This window comes from Glandiceps talaboti, chromosome 11 (genome assembly GCF_964340395.1).
Source record: "Glandiceps talaboti chromosome 11, keGlaTala1.1, whole genome shotgun sequence".
NCBI lineage: Eukaryota > Metazoa > Hemichordata > Enteropneusta > Spengelidae > Glandiceps > Glandiceps talaboti.
In genome coordinates, this window is record NC_135559.1 from 12,259,068 (window position 1) to 12,273,875 (window position 14,808).

The 14,808-nt window shown below is 34.2% G+C and overlaps 1 protein-coding gene across 2 annotated transcripts; it reads left to right on the top strand.

Annotated features, from left to right (window-relative positions):
- Positions 1 to 420: 420 nt before the first annotated feature.
- Positions 421 to 8,932, top strand: LOC144442501 (uncharacterized). 2 transcript variants are annotated; one of them, XM_078131860.1, is made up of 9 exons: positions 421 to 588; positions 693 to 764; positions 1,497 to 1,568; positions 2,534 to 2,616; positions 3,620 to 3,655; positions 5,144 to 5,216; positions 6,407 to 6,572; positions 6,950 to 7,144; positions 7,875 to 8,932. In XM_078131860.1, the coding sequence occupies exons 1-9, from the start codon at positions 499 to 501 to the stop codon at positions 8,186 to 8,188; spliced, it is 1,101 nt and encodes a 366-aa protein (XP_077987986.1). In that variant the 5' UTR covers positions 421 to 498; the 3' UTR covers positions 8,189 to 8,932. The 2 variants fall into 2 exon arrangements, with proteins under 2 accessions (XP_077987986.1, XP_077987987.1); XM_078131861.1 differs by lacking the exon at positions 3,620 to 3,655.
- Positions 8,933 to 14,808: the final 5,876 nt, after the last annotated feature.

A 14,808-nucleotide genomic window follows, 5' to 3' on the forward strand; every position in this document is an offset into this window, starting at 1 on the left:
GACAAAGCCCGTTTCTATACATCCCAACATGGCAGCCCAGGTATATTGATTTCATGTTCATTTATAAAAGGCACTGTAAATATTCCCACATTGTCATATTTAAATATTTAACATTCTAACTGCGACCGGAGTGGTACAACACTGTCGATCGATCGGTGATACACATATAATTTTATTGTAAATGGATACATGCACTATTTCAATGAAACGTGTACGGGGTACTGTTCTCATGCAATTCCAAGTACCATTAAATACAGTGATTACTGCCATACTGGGAGACATTATGCACACTTGCGCATGACATGTTTATGTTATGTATATCGGGTGACGTTAAATCGATGTGATAAAAGGTCAACTCGAAATGTAAACGAATATAGATATGGTTCACGTGGCATGCCACATAGCCAGCTAGGAATCTGCACAGCACAGCAAGGAACTTGTATTTCTTACTCCAGACCAGTGTTTTCGAATTAGTTGACTGGGTGGGTCTGTCAAACCATGACTGAGTCATTTCCATTCTATACACATGACTATTGGCTTCACTATTATGCCAATGATTATTGGCAATACTCCGCTGACACAGAGAAGGTATGATTTGAAAATTTGTATGTGTTTGTTATTGTTATATGTTATACATGTAAATATAACAAAATATTTTGGTAAATTTTTTTTGCTTGATGTGTACTATGTAGGAGGTGGAGAAGGCAGCTAAGAAGAAGCTGCAGGCATTTCTCAATGAAATGCTAAAAGTTGGAACAGTTAGGGTAAGTGATAACTTTCTGTCATATCTAATATGTAAGTTGTGTGTATTGTGTATGATACATTTGTATGTATATTAGTATTATTTATTTATTCATTTATTTATATGTTTATTTTTTGAGATGTCTACAGGATTACCTCTGGTATTTACAGACACTCAGAAATTGGAAAAGACTAAAATACAAACAATGTTTACAAAAGAAATATAAAAACAGAGAAATTCACAAAGTTCCATAAAAATCAATTATTTCTTTTTCGACTTGATTTGAATCACATATTAAAAGACATTCTCTGATGGATAAGTACTTGGATATAATGTTAAATGGCTTTGCATAATTCTTTCTGACAATTTCACAGCACTCTGAGTAAAATTTATCAGTTGTGTAAGTTGAGAAAACCTTTTAAGAAGTCTGTAATCAAGTATTTTGACAACAGTAAAAAGGTTTTCAGATATTTGAAACTATTCACTTGCACAGATGAGTTGTCATGGTAAATCTGTAAAAAAGAATTCTTAAAAATGAAAAAGTAAACTAAAAAGGATAAGGCAATTGTAAGTGAGAGATAATGTCAAAATCATTTCAGATTGTTTTTACATACGTAATGTATTCAACTTTGTTCTCTTTTACAGTGTTGCGCACACATGGGTGAAATATGTATGCCTGTTATTTTGGTTATAAACATTTTATCAGCCTTGATCTTGTCATCTTTTTTGTTTTATCTTCTCCACTTCTCTGTAGGGGTTCAAGTATTTTGTAATGTATATGAGAGGCAGAGAGGAAATGATATGCCGTGTTCAGAATGAACCATTGGTAAGGATTAATTACAACCTTTGACCTTTCATACTTGGTGGTATATCATATCTTTTTCTTAATCTATTTGTATCAAGGTTTCAATGCTGAAAACATCATGTCAGGTTGTATTACATTTGTACACAATAGGGAACTTGCAAACCCGCCATGTTGAATGTTGCATCATGGGAAATGTGATAATAAATACTAATCAATTAGCATCATAAACAATATTCTTACATTGTTTGTAACTACCAATAATCAATTAATATTTAGCATGACCAGTGTGGGAGGTTTATTTCATCGGTAGCTCCAGATAAGTTATTACGATAACCACAGATAAATTCATAATCCTAAAGTCCTTTGCATCTGAGCATGCTCAGTCTGGATTGCAAGTTCCCTATTAGGTGACATGTAAAAGGTAATCAGCAATGAGAATTTATTTACGAATTAAATTCATGTGTATACTTACTTGTGCGTCAGTGTGCCCTCTAATGATAGTCAAATTTTGTTGTTGTGAGTCAAACTGATAAAAACTAACATTTCTTGTCAGTCACCACATAGTCACCACATAGTAAAAGATTAGGGAACACCAAATTTTGGTGTGTCACTAGAAATTGTGAGTCAGTGGCATGTCAAATTGGCTTAGAGGGCACACTTGTGTGTATGTACATGTACATACTACCAGGAACGCTTTAATAGCCCCCTTCATTTGCTCTTCACCTGGTTGATTTCATACCAAATTAGAAAATTTAACTTTGTCGATTTATTCCATAATTACACATGTATGTAGATTGTTTAGGAATGTTATTTGTTCTTTGGCATTCATATTGCACAAAATTTGTTCCAACTAAATATATTACTATTTAAGTCAAAAATATTTGCGGGAATCAAGTGAAGGCATTGAAGTGATTTTTTATCCTTGCTAAGTGAACTTGAAGTTGAACTTAATTTATAGTTTGTCTTCTTTTTTCCTGTTTACCCAGACACCCTCTGAAAGTGAACAGAACACTCCAATCAGCTTTTCTTTCACTGGAAGCTTGAATTCAGCAAACATGCCTTTCGATGAGTAAGTCTAACATACAAGTCATACAGTACTTCTGTATGTAAAGTTTGTAGTACGAGACTTTGATTTGGAGACTTGATTTAAACTCAAGTATTTAACTTTCAAGTCATTATGAAAAGAACTTAACCTGTCCTATAAAAAAGTCAGTGTTTACGCTAAGGTTTGGGAACCATGGAGAGTTAGGTAAAACTACCATATTTTGAACCTGTAGTTTGTTTTGGGAACACTGGGTAAAATGACTGCGGATCTCAGGTATATTTAATGGGAAAGAATAACTTATAAATTTAAAGCTTGGAGTTAAACAAGATAGCATGCATTGATTTCATTCATTTTCATTTATCAGTACAGAGCTGGCATTGATTAGAACTGAGGCAGAAGTGACATACAGGCCTTGGTATGAAACTAATGTTAAACATATTTTCAACTGCTTGTGTTGTGATAATTACATAAAGAATAGAAACAGTTGACAATACATTTTACAGACGTTGCCAAGTAAGGCCTGTATACATATGCCACTTCCTCCTCCTAAGTTTTGATCACCATACTGATAGGTGAAAGTGAATGAAACCAATGTAGTTCATCTCATTTAACATACAAGTTTTTATTTTTCACCTTATTTTACTTTCTTTAACTAATTCCTTTACAATAATTTTCAAAGGAGATTACTTTATAATCTAATAACATAGTAATCATTGAAACAAAAACAAATACTTTCAAAATTTAAACTTGTGATTCTGACACCTGGGAGTTCAGTTGTCCTGATTGACAACAAAGACAACACTTTGGCAATCTCAAACAAAATTATCATTTTATTTCAAAACTTGTTTCTGAAAATTTTATAATACTGATTGAAAGGAGAGATCATTTGAATGAAATCACATGGTATTGCATTATTGACAATTGATGCAATCCAAGCACAGATCCAATCTGACTTTTTTTGCAAGTTTTTTAACACTTTTTTTTTACATCAAATTATTAATAAATTTGATTTATTTGACCTATGTAGGAGGTCTCTGATGTTGTCTGCCAGAACACAAAAGAGGTATGCATGATAAGAACTTCAAGGAATCTCAAAAATATTTTTCCCTCTTTTTTTTTTTTTTTTTTTTTTTTTTGCATTAGATATTGTACTAAAATTTACTCTGTGGTAGTGCTAAAAGTATTATTCAATCCTTAAATGCTTATAACTAGCTAGATCTTTTTATGCATAACATACCTAACTGCAGTGGTTGTCATAGCAATTTCCCCTTTTTGTATACATAGCCAAAATCACATTTGCGTAAGTGGAAGTGACATCATGGAATGACCTCTTCATCTTTTTACCAATAGAGTAACCTCTTGACCTGTCATCTCTCCAACAATAGGATCGGGTCACCAGCCTCACTTTCATATAATATGCACTTTCCTCTGTTGTCTTCTCCTGTTTTTATTTTGCCTAGAACCTGTTATGTGATTGCACTAATGGTTAACATTTCCTCCAATGTCAAGACACATGCACACAGATTCTTCATTTTACTCTAATATTGACATGCAAACGCACATGGTTGTATATTACATGTATATGTGTGGTCAATAGAATGTATATGTGTGTGGTAGAAGATCCTCATTGAATACTAGAAGACAATGATAATATCTAGAGATCCATTTGATAAGGGACAATTGCCCAATGTCACACAAGCTCAATTAACAAACTTTGTTCATTATGGGGTGAAAGGGGTCTGGCATCAGTGCGATTGCTGAACTTCATTTTCGCACTACTAACCAAATTTTGAGAACTTTCACACCTTCAATGATAACAGGTTCAGAACTGAAAAACAAACTTAAATATTGACAGGACTAGATTGGCGATTTTCCAAGGTCATAATATAATACTTGAAGCAGAAAGATATAGTGATTTAGTACTTGCCTCTTATTAAAAGATGAATGACAAGCTTGCCAATATCATCAAAGTTTGTTTGACAATTAAAGTGCCCATATGGATAAGGATTGGGTATTTATTTTGGATTTATAAAGTGATTTTATCATGGCTTCCAAGGTGAAAAATCAGTGTGAAACAACATTAATAAAGTATGTGTTTGTAACTCAATACATTGCAAAAAGCTAAAAAAAAAAAAAAAATTAAGAAAAAATAAAAATGTGTGAAATGTTTGTTTTTGTATGTACAATAACAAAAAATTTACACATTCATTAATCTTTTGTAATTTAATGAGTTACAAACAAATACTTAGCATATGTTGTTTTACATTCATTGGTATTTCAAGTAGAAAGCCATGATGGTTAAATTGTTTTATAAATTAAAAATTTAAAATAAATACCTAATTTCCATCCATTGGCCATGTTAAATAATACAATAAAAATATATATAATGAAATATATTGTACATGGGTCCAAGAATCGATTATTAGACAGCATTAGAATTTTCATTTGTTTATATTTTAGTTTTTCAAAGTAACTCCTATTCCAGTGTAACCACTCCTGTTGGTCAGCTCCTTTCTAAAGTGATGAAGTCTTTTTCTATTTTATTTCTTAGTCTCAGTGGTTATGGTCACATTGATGTTGGATTACCACCAGCTTCGCCTGTGGAAAAAGAAGTTGTACCTTCAGTAAGTGACTCGTTAAACCAATAGGCCTTTCCAAAATTTGCCATGGTGGCACTCTACTTCATGTCTGTGCGTACCTTTGGGGTATAAATGGTATAGGTTACTCAGTTAATCATAGAGCACTGCTGCTTTCCTCGATGTCTGAACAATATATAAAAACATCCCTGATGTACACCTGTATAGAATACCAATCGACAAAGCGCTTAAGAAATAGTATTATGAGGTGATGATACCCGCAATTTGAGCGAGGGCACTGTATTGTCAATTTCCTGTTTGCAGTCTGGAAATTGCATGGCCTATTGCCGATTTTATGTTCACTGAGGCATACTACATACTAGCATATCTTGGTCCATCACGGAAAGATAAAAGATTACATTGTGTAGTCGTAGGAGTGCTGTTCAGAAGTTGAGACGTTAGTACAGACAGTGAGCTGAGGGCCACCATCATAGTAATGAGAAGTCCTCCTTTTTCCAGGGTTTTAGTAACAACATCTAAGCCTATGCAAATCAGTTTTGCCTATCACATAAGTTTTGCAGTTATGATTGAAATACTTGACAGCTTTGTAACTCCACCAGGATATAATTTTTTTTTTAATGATTGTGTGTTTCTGATACAATGGCCTCTGAAAATAGGGTAGGTAGGTCGGGATTTTATTACATTTTATTTTATCTTTTTAATTGCTTTTATTTTTGAAAGATATTGCTCCGACTCAATGTCGGCCAGAGTACCCTTTCTGTGATAGTTTGATGAAATGTGTACAGGCATCACTGGGAAAGAAAACAGACATGCATGAAGGTCAACAAGACAAAGAATTTCGTAACTTTTTGTTTTAAATGTGTAAAAAATGCTTAGGGTTGGTGGCTTAAACTATGGTCGATCGGGTTATCAGAAATACACTTTTTTGTGTACCTAATTTACTGCTCAGATCATTTAACCTAATGTAGGGCATTCTTACAAAAAAAATTTCTTTTGATAATCACGAATGACTGCAATGTGACTTGCACTTAAAATAGCTCGGTAGTGTCCTTTTCATTCAAGTCAATTTCGATGTTGTATAGGATGGCGAATAGGGAATTCATAAAATGTTTCCAATGATGGCATGCATAGTGCTAAGACCCACCCATTATATTACAGTAAAGAAAGGAAATATTGAATACATATATTATCAATAATATGTTTCTTTTCTTTGGTAGGATGACAACTCTACCCTGTTTTTACTGGCTGGTTATGCACGCTATGGATGTCCATATGTCTGGGTCAGATCAAACCATGAAAGGTTGGTCAAACTCAGTGGTGATGAATCCTTCTCAAAAGACAGTCCTTTGAAACTCAAATCAACAGCTCAATGGTCAGAAAAAGGTATGACACAGACACAGACACAGACACAGACACAGACAAGATTAACGCTTAAAAAAAGTCCAGTCAGACTTATTTCAGCCTTTAGTACAGTTGCATTAGTTACTGCTTAAACGAAAAGACCAGTCAGACTTATTTCTACCTTCAATACACTTGCATTGATTACAGCTTTTAGTAAACTAATACCAACATAAATATGAGTTGAGTGGTAATAAATACCACCTTGATAGCTTACTCAATTGTTAATGAAGCCCGACTGCACTTGATGTTTGTTCAGCCATTTTGAAACAAAAATTTCTGTTCATATTAGTCTGGGGTTATACTTCCATGGTTATACCATTTATTGTACAATGTCTCTTTCCTATTCTTTCCTCATACAGAGATCAAAATTCAGGATGTCCTGGCTGACTTAGTTAAGATGTGTACATTACCTTCACCAAGGAATCCATTTGCTGTAGACTTAGAATATTTTGATCAGCTTCCTTTCATGGAACGTATCTTAGCAACTGGAGCCATGGTAAACTTCCTACAAAAACTCTTGGACCTACATCCTGACAAACCATACAGTGGGCTAGGTAAGTCAGTAAACTCCAGCCACAGCATACCCCATACATGTATGTACATGTATGTACATTTATTTTTGTGGGTTCTATGTCAGCACTATTATTTTGTTACTAATAAGAAAAGGTAGCTAGGCATGTTGTGTAGGGTGAGGTAAAGAATATATAGGGAGGTGGTTAAGATCCTTAATTTAATGAAATTTGTATTACAGAGCGTGAATGGTTTCCTTTGCTATGGTCTGTCTATTTTACCTAACTTTAATTTTGCCACCGCATCTTTCGATATATACCATGACAATGTTGTAAAGAAAACACAATATGAAAAACACACACCACAAGTAAGCATTCTACCCTTGACATGACATGGCTGGTAGGGGGGGGGGGGGGGTGTATTGTGAACATTTGAGGTTCACTAAAGGCCAAGTCATTCACTTGCATTTACTAATAGTGACAAGTCTTGATCTTGCTAGTTGTGTTTGTATGTGTGACAAAGTAAGAAGGGTAGGTTTTAGGTTTTACCAAAGTAATATAGGCTACATCCAGATATTTCAGTCTCATGCTTCACTTACATGCACTCTTTGGGATGGGCTGCAGTTGGATTTATTCTGACATTTACAACACTTTTTTGAAATTAAATGCTTTTAAAGTAATATGTTTTAAAATAAAATAAAATGTCATAAATTATGACTACATTAGTATTATTTGTCAAATAATTAGTTCTGTTCATATATAATCTTTGTAACAGTTGCTGAAGATCTGGCTGAAGTGGCAAAGAAACACTTCAAAGACATGCAGGCATATGTTAAGGAACAAACAGAACAACTACAGACAGAGACAGAAACACAGGAGAAAAAGGTCACCCACCATCACCAGGTACAGTCACAACAAAAACAACAACAACAACAACAACAACAACAGCAGCAGCAGCAACAACAACAACAAGAGAAGCAAGAGCAACAATCTTCCTCACCATCTCAGAATGAAACGACACAAGTGCAATATAACCAGTACAAAAGTAGTAAAGGATTGACACGAAGAGCACATGCACAGTATTACTGAGTGATTCATATCTGATGGACAAGATGAAATTTCAAAGCCTTGATACATAATTTAAGCTACTTTTAAAGACTTTATTGATGAAGAGAGATAATCATGATTCTGTAATACATTCTGTGATATGTAGTATCTTTATACATTAAAATATATATGTATTTAAATCATGTTTGAACATCTTTTGTGAAAAGTTGTTACATACAGAAGGAATGACTGCAAATAAACACAGAAAACATACAAGCAAACTACAAAAAAGAAGCCATCAAATATGTCCATTTGTGTGTTTTAGCACTAGTGTACTTTCGTTTTGTAGGATTTGTACAAAAAAATACTTCATCAGTCATGAAAGATAAAAATAAATATACACACGTAAATAAAACACTACTGGGTAAAGGAAAAAAGAAACAGCAGTGGCTTCTCATCAAGCTTTTCATTGAGGAGCGAAGTCATCCCTAAGATGTCTTGGAAACCATAGCAGTCAAACACATTCTTTGTCAAGCAAAATTCTCATGATTATTTATAGGGACACTTTTGCCACTGACAATATGTTGAGAAAGACTGAAATACAATGTGTCTTGTTATGAATTAAGAATGCACACATTCCAAGCAATATCACAGCTCTTAAGGTCATAATATCATGTCTACCACTGCTTTGACTCGTTTCAAATATTTTTAAGGATTGATGTGCATTATTACTGTGTATTTTGCAAGCTATTTACAGCTGGATATGATGTTATCATTTGCCAATAAAGCCAACAAATAAACAGACTGAGTCAAGTGTCATATTTCATAACATAAATACAGTGGAGCATCATTTCTTTTAGCCTTTGTATAGTTCCTTTGTTGAAAGAAGGTGGGCTTATGATTTGCCTGTATTAATAAAGAGTTTAATTTTGCATAATACATTATCTTATCAATCCATATAAACACAGTTCCTCTATGATAGAACTGGGGACTGTGTTTTAATGCAAATTTCTTGGAGTGATAAAAAATACTTTATTTGATTGATAAAAACACCTGTAAGTTATAAATTATTTTATCGTGTATTTTCAGTTTTGAATACTAGTCTTTTCAAATAGGTTGGTGAGGGGATGTCTGTATGAAGAAGGAAAAATACAATTCATCAATTTCAATGGTCCACCTATTCTTCCATACCTGTAATGTCACCAGTCAATTATATATATATTTGGTTACCTATGGTTACCTATTCTGTTCTGAGTTTGAAAGTCAAGAAACACATGTATATAAATATCTGAGCATGAGGTAAATTTACAAGGTTCAAATGATAGTATAAGGCACTTGATATCTAAACCATACTCCAAATATCTTTACAGGTGATCACTCAAAACATAAGTTTTTAATTATTAATTTTCCCTTAAAATCAAGACGATGAGCCCCAAGTTTCTTTTTATCATTTATTATCAGTATTTAAAAAATGGAGCAAAGCAAAGTTTAGATATTTTTTAGGATCGTTGATTTCATTGAAATTGGTTCCTGAGGTACACTCGTATATTTTCAATGTTCACAGCCAGAATCCCATACCATCTCATGCTCCCCAGAAGCTGTCAGCGTTATTCCATCACTGTCACCTGTAAGTTGATAAATTCTGATTAGTATCTGGAGTAACAGTTTGAATAATATGTCACGTGTCGTATTACACCTATATAATTATGAAGTATACAAGTACAATATAATTTGATGGAAGAGGAAAGAATATAAGTCGAAAACTTCCTTAACCTCTTTCTTTATAAAATTATATATATAGAAATTAATATATAGAAATTCGTTATTGCCGTGTGTGTAATAGAAATTTAGTCAGTGCACACAATGTTTTTCTCCATTTTGGGTATCAATTATGAATTTAAAAAGACATACCAACCACACCACCATAGAAGTCGGTAAAATAAACGAGTCCATCAGTATTTGCATAGCTGATATAATGATCTTGAGATGATGCTGTTTGCCAAGTATCTTTAGATATTGAGTACCAATGTGTTGTGGAGTTATCTAGTTTCATGTAGACATTGCCATTTCTGGATATTCCATACTTTTCACCACTTAGATAGTTTAATCCCAGGATATTTACAACTCCTGCAGTTCTGGAAACTTAGAATCAAACATTAATGGTCAATTTATTATATCCTACATAATATATCCTGTACAATTTCAGTAGTGTGAGGACTAAGGCTGTGTATACTGGTAATCCCTATTTTTACTTTTTAGGGCCAATAACATTTTTAATTTAATGTTTCCGTTATTACCCGGTATTAACTCTAAGCATCAGGCACATGATAGATGTGTGATCGTTCAATTTATAATTTGATGCAATCAGCCACTTGTAAAACAAATATTAACATGAGCTGGTTGGTTGGTTGGTTGGTTGGTTGGTTGGTTAGTTGGTTGGTTAGATTGTTTCCAGTGGGATACATCAGTACAGTTAACGAGAGAATGAATTGTCTGTGCAAAACCCGTCATTTGGACATTTAAGATACAATATGAATAGAGTACCTTTATGAACATATATATATATGTTGGACATGTTGCAATAAGTAAGTATGCATTCAGAGAAACTAATAAAAATTTCAAATCATTTTGTACTCAGTTAATATTGCAGATAGAAATCACATTTCTAAATATTATACGTAAGTATATGAATATTAAGTAATTACGTGATATGATATAGGTCAAATCGTTTTGTCTCAAAACCTGGATATATGTGAGTATTTTTGATTTACTTACTTTTGCTAACGCTTCCATTTGTGTTCATCGTATAACATGACGAATCTGTTGATAAGTCGCTAATGGACACAATTAAAGAACTTTGAATTAACAAAATACCTCAATATGAAAATATTCAACAAATTTACATATGTAATTGTATTATTTGACATGAGTGAAGTGGTGCCAACTTTAATTTTGCCTCGCGCACTACAGGACTTGTATTATAAATTAATACATTTGAAGCTATGAATCACACACCCTTTACCTATATGCAATTGGAGAATCCACATAATAGCCAATATTACATGCATTAGCTATACGGTCTATCAGGTAGTCCTGCTCCTGTTTTTAAAAAAATGAACACGGAAGATCAGGGATTTTTTTATCAATTCTAAATTATTTTGTAAGCAAGTATGAACCTGTTTAACCAAAACTTAGAGAATACACAAAGTTTATTTCGATGAGTTCAGTCTGAAGGGGGTCTGAAGAAGATCATCACAATTTAGAGAAAATATACGCTTACATATAAATTATTTGAGAGAACGGTTTTTCTGTATTTGGAATCTCAGCTGTGTAATACATTAATTAAATCTTAGTTACCTGTTACACGCGTATAGGAAGTTCCCACTCGTGCTGTCGACAATAAAGCCATGTTGATACATATCTATTCAGAAGCAAGAGTATTATTATCAAGTTAGCCAGTCTAGAAAAATTCTACAAAGAATTTCTGTTATTATGTTTTTAATGTATGCATTGCGTCTGGCAGTCGTGTCACTCCAACATGACAGGCATATTTAACACACCACTCCTTTAAGGTCATCATTGCACCATACTAGTTTTACTTTTGTGATTTTACTATCTGTTAGTGTTATAAATGGATACGGATTCTACATAATAATAAGAAGAAGAATCTGTTGGATTTGTTTGAAGAACATTGACTTTCAGAGAAACTTGCCCTGAGGTGCATTCTATTACTAGTATGTTTCTCACCTGAAACGGGACAAAGAGACATCATATCACAGACCACACACATTTGATAATTCGATGTGGGACACTGACAATCACCATAGTTACAACAGATGCAGTTACTCAATGTGGTATCATGGTTACACGTACAGTCGTAAGATACATCACCATTAGATACATCATCTAAGAAGTTAAAGAAAAACGTGATGTTCAGCATATAGTTATACATAATTATAACTACAGTTTGACGAGGAAAAGAGGAATTGAAAAATGTGAGTATTCTAGGGCAGCTGTTTTTACAATAAGATTCTACATATACATACCTGGTATGCTGTAGTTAAACATTGCGAATCCTGGATATGACGTCATCAAAGTGGCGATGTGGTCTTTATACGTCATTTCCATCACACCTATAAAAGTATGTGACCCGGATGTCGATTCTCTGTTTGGGTCTATTAAGACATCGAAGGCCAATGTCATTTGGTCTAACATTCCTAACATGTTTGTCTGTAAATAAATAGACCAATAATGTTAACTATCTTTTATCAGTCGCCCAAGTCTTTTTCTTATTTATTTTCTTATAGAGCAATGATTTTGGAATTAAATATGAATGATCCTAGCTCACCCTGAGAATAGTAACATTATTTTGCGGGGCAAATTAACCCACACAATGGCCGACAATGCGCACATTAACCTACACATTTGCCCACGTCGACGTTGACATTGACCCACACAATTGCCACTACCTGCACATTGACTCATAAATTGACCCGCAACTCACACATTGACCGTCGAAGTGACCCGCATAATGGCCAGCAACCTGCCCGTTGACCAGCAAATTAGCCCACAAATCAACAGCGACCCGCACATTAGCCTGCAACCCGCATATTATTAGTTACACTCCCACAAGAGACATGGGCTGACTGAAGGGTGGCCAAACAAGTGAACTTCAGGGCGTGACACTAAGAGGCCCAGTAGCGAAAAATTAAAGGGAATACCGGTATTACGACAAGTCCGAGTGAATTATTAAATACTACAATGCATGGAGAAAATTTAATATAGCCTAAAATACCCGAAACTTGATCACTGGCGATTGTGAGCTGTCAATCAACATATCTGCATCGTCGACTGTGCTTGACCAATCGAGGATGTGTTGAATGTCTATATATGGTGACGTAATCCAGGATACACTGACGTCATAGGCTGTCGCCGAAGAATAGCCAGTGTGAGATATCGTTGCAGATATCTTGACGGTGTCTCTGAAATACATTGATTCAGAATGTCATCAGAATATTAATCAAAAGAATCAAAGATAAACTATTCTCTACCGTCAACTATTTTCATCAAATATTTGCTACAGTGAGGAAAAATACAAGTCCTATACAAATTTACGATTTGAGGTTACGATCTGTTACGATTCGAGGTTATCAAGGCATGAAAAAACATTAACTTTACAACAAAATTAGGATTGGTAAGTAAGAAAATATTTCTCTTGAACTAATATTTGTTCACAGTGTAATTGCTAAAAGTCGTAATCTCAAAAGGAACTCCTGTGATCACAACATGTCGAAAATGTGTATGCTTAATATGTATACATAGATCTTCAAAGCCATTTCAAACACAAACTGATACATAAGCACGTACGTACGTACATACATACATACATACATACATACATACATACATACATACATACATACAAAAACACCCCAAATTCAGACTTGTTCACCAGACATGTATCCACAGTTGTACACATGCACAGGATAAAATTAAACAGCATACCCTCTGGAGAGCTCACTGGTGACATTGATAGCATCTAAAGTGAGTTGAAGATAAGGTCTGATGTCATCTCTGCTGTAGGTGAGCTGCAAGAGCAAAACATTTCGTGTTGTTTTCCATGTGACGTAATCAGCCTCGACTTCAATTGACGAAATAGAACCATTTAGAACACAGGGGATATCGACCAATAAAACATCCACGGTTACTTCGATTGCATTTTGTACATCTGTTACGTTTCCAGATGTTACATGCAAATGTTGAAATTGTAGGGAGACTGCTGCGTCTGTTATATCAGGTCCCAAGACGTCTGAGTCAGAGATATTTATATTCTGTCCATAACTGATATAAACGTCCAGTATGGTGTATGGCTGACACATTTCATTGACGGGGATAGAAAAGTTGATGTTCAATGAACTTGTCGTTTGCTGAGGGAGACGATTAGAGAGGGTAATGTTCAACCTGTCCCCCGGTTTGACTACGTTGACAGTCACGGAGTTTTTAAGAACTGAAAAATCCAGCTTTGGTGTTTCTATTAACAAAAGAAAATAACCGAACTCAAAATGTTACATTCTCACGATCAACTGAAACTATCCCCTGGTCCTTATAAAAGCTTATTCTCAACTCAGTCTCATCAATGTATCAAAACGCGTTGCTCCAATGCAATCATGCTATTCTTTGTATACAGTTAACATTGTTTTTGTGGGTGATATATTAACACAAATAATGCATTATTCTTTTCTTCGTAATCAGTGACAACATAATTGATATTGGTTTATAAACTCTCTCAGTAAAGACTCAATTAGTACTTAATAAGATAAAGTAATAATTGCTATACTTCTATAGCAAATGAATATAAAAGACATGAATCTAAGCAGATTTCACACCTCAGTATCGTTACCAACCATCCCTTATGTATGTATGTATGTATGTATGTATGTATGTATGTATGTATGTATGTATGTATGTATGTGTGTATGTATGTGTTACCCTTGCTTTATTTCGATGTGGTTCACGGGCTAGCTGTATAGGAGCAAACTCCACAAGGGCAATCAACAATTTCGTTCGTGTGAGTTGGGTCGTGAATTTGTGGTAAAATGCGGTTGCGTTGAGGGTAGGGGTATACCAAGACGAGTGTATCGACTGGACAAATGACACTGACA